This window comes from Microtus ochrogaster, unplaced genomic scaffold, assembly GCF_000317375.1.
Source record: "Microtus ochrogaster isolate Prairie Vole_2 unplaced genomic scaffold, MicOch1.0 UNK4, whole genome shotgun sequence".
Lineage (NCBI taxonomy): Eukaryota > Metazoa > Chordata > Mammalia > Rodentia > Cricetidae > Microtus > Microtus ochrogaster.
In genome coordinates this window covers 14,957,332-14,958,499 of record NW_004949102.1, presented here as the reverse complement: position 1 = coordinate 14,958,499, position 1,168 = coordinate 14,957,332, and the positions used below count along the sequence as shown (strand labels likewise).

Genomic DNA, 1,168 nt, shown 5'->3' with positions numbered 1-1,168 from the left:
CTGGGATTAAAGGCTTGCGCCACCACCGCCCGGCTATTTATTGTTTTTGATCCAGTCTACCCCATAACAGCAAGCTCATCTCTCTTCTTCCTTTCAGACAGCGCAACCTCTGCTGGGCACTCACAAGGCATCGAGAAGCAAGGGGCTCCTGGGGCTGGGGCTGCAGAAGCCAAGCCTGTCCCTGCTCAATCGCCCAGGAAGCCCCAGTAAACCTTAAAGAGTACAGAGGAAGTGAGAAGCAGCTTGTCCATCTTGGAGGATCAGAAGCAAGATTCTGCTGAGCTGGACTTTGTAGCTATTTTCTCTTTCCTGACTTAATAGCATTGGTAACTTAATACCTTTCCAGGGTGGAAAAGAAACTGCACTTGTGGGTGAGGTTGGAGCAGGCAAAGAGAGGGTAAAATTCTGAGCACAGTGGGGATCAGTCCAGGGCAAATCCTGAAGCTGTAACCTCTGTCTGCAGTTCTCGAGTGCCTTTCCAGCCCCGGCATGGAGGGCAGGTTCCCACTGACATTTCCTAGACTCCCTTCACACGCTTGCATGGTCGACACCACAGAGTCTGTATACTCTGCGTCTTACTTGTTACTTGGGTTTGTACATAATCCCTTTTGCACAGAATTGTTCACATAGTTGAATTGCCTCCCTTATTCTGGCGTATTTCAATACTCATAACGTCTGAATATTTCATTTTGTATCAGATGTATTTGTGTCTTGTTTTGTATGGAGTTTAAGAGCCCTTTGCTTGGCTTGTAGGTGCTAAACAATGCTATCCTTTGATGCACATTTCTTTAACTATCTGTGCAGATGAGTGGGTTTTTCTGCCCCTTCTTTTTGTATGTCTTGATTTCGTGAATTTTCTATATGTTGCATTTGTTGCTGGGGCCCTCTGTGCTATCATCCACACTGTGTCCATAATATTCAACTTTATGGGTCCATCCCCAGTCAGTATCACAGTTAATACTCTTTGGTCTCTCACCAGAGTCTCTACCTCACCCCAGCCAATTCTCTTTCTCTTACTGAGCCGACCAGAGCTCAGCTGCTATACCTTGAAGGATGTGTAGTTCAGTTCACTCCTTCCTCCAGTTGTATCTGTCACTTCTGTGGATGGGGACAGGTCATCACACACACACACACACACACACACACACACACACACACACACACACAC

General features: G+C 46.7%; 1 protein-coding gene across 1 annotated transcript in view; it reads left to right on the top strand.

The window, feature by feature from the left end:
* The window catches only part of Zc3hav1l (zinc finger CCCH-type containing, antiviral 1 like), an 8,473-nt gene extending 7,311 nt beyond the window's left edge, over positions 1-1,162 (top strand). The window contains exon 4 of the mRNA XM_005365838.2: positions 98-1,162. Coding sequence (XP_005365895.1) covers positions 98-210 — 113 coding nt within the window. The 3' untranslated portion in view covers positions 211-1,162. The remainder of the gene's footprint in view (positions 1-97) is intronic.
* The last annotated feature ends 6 nt before the right edge of the window (positions 1,163-1,168 follow it).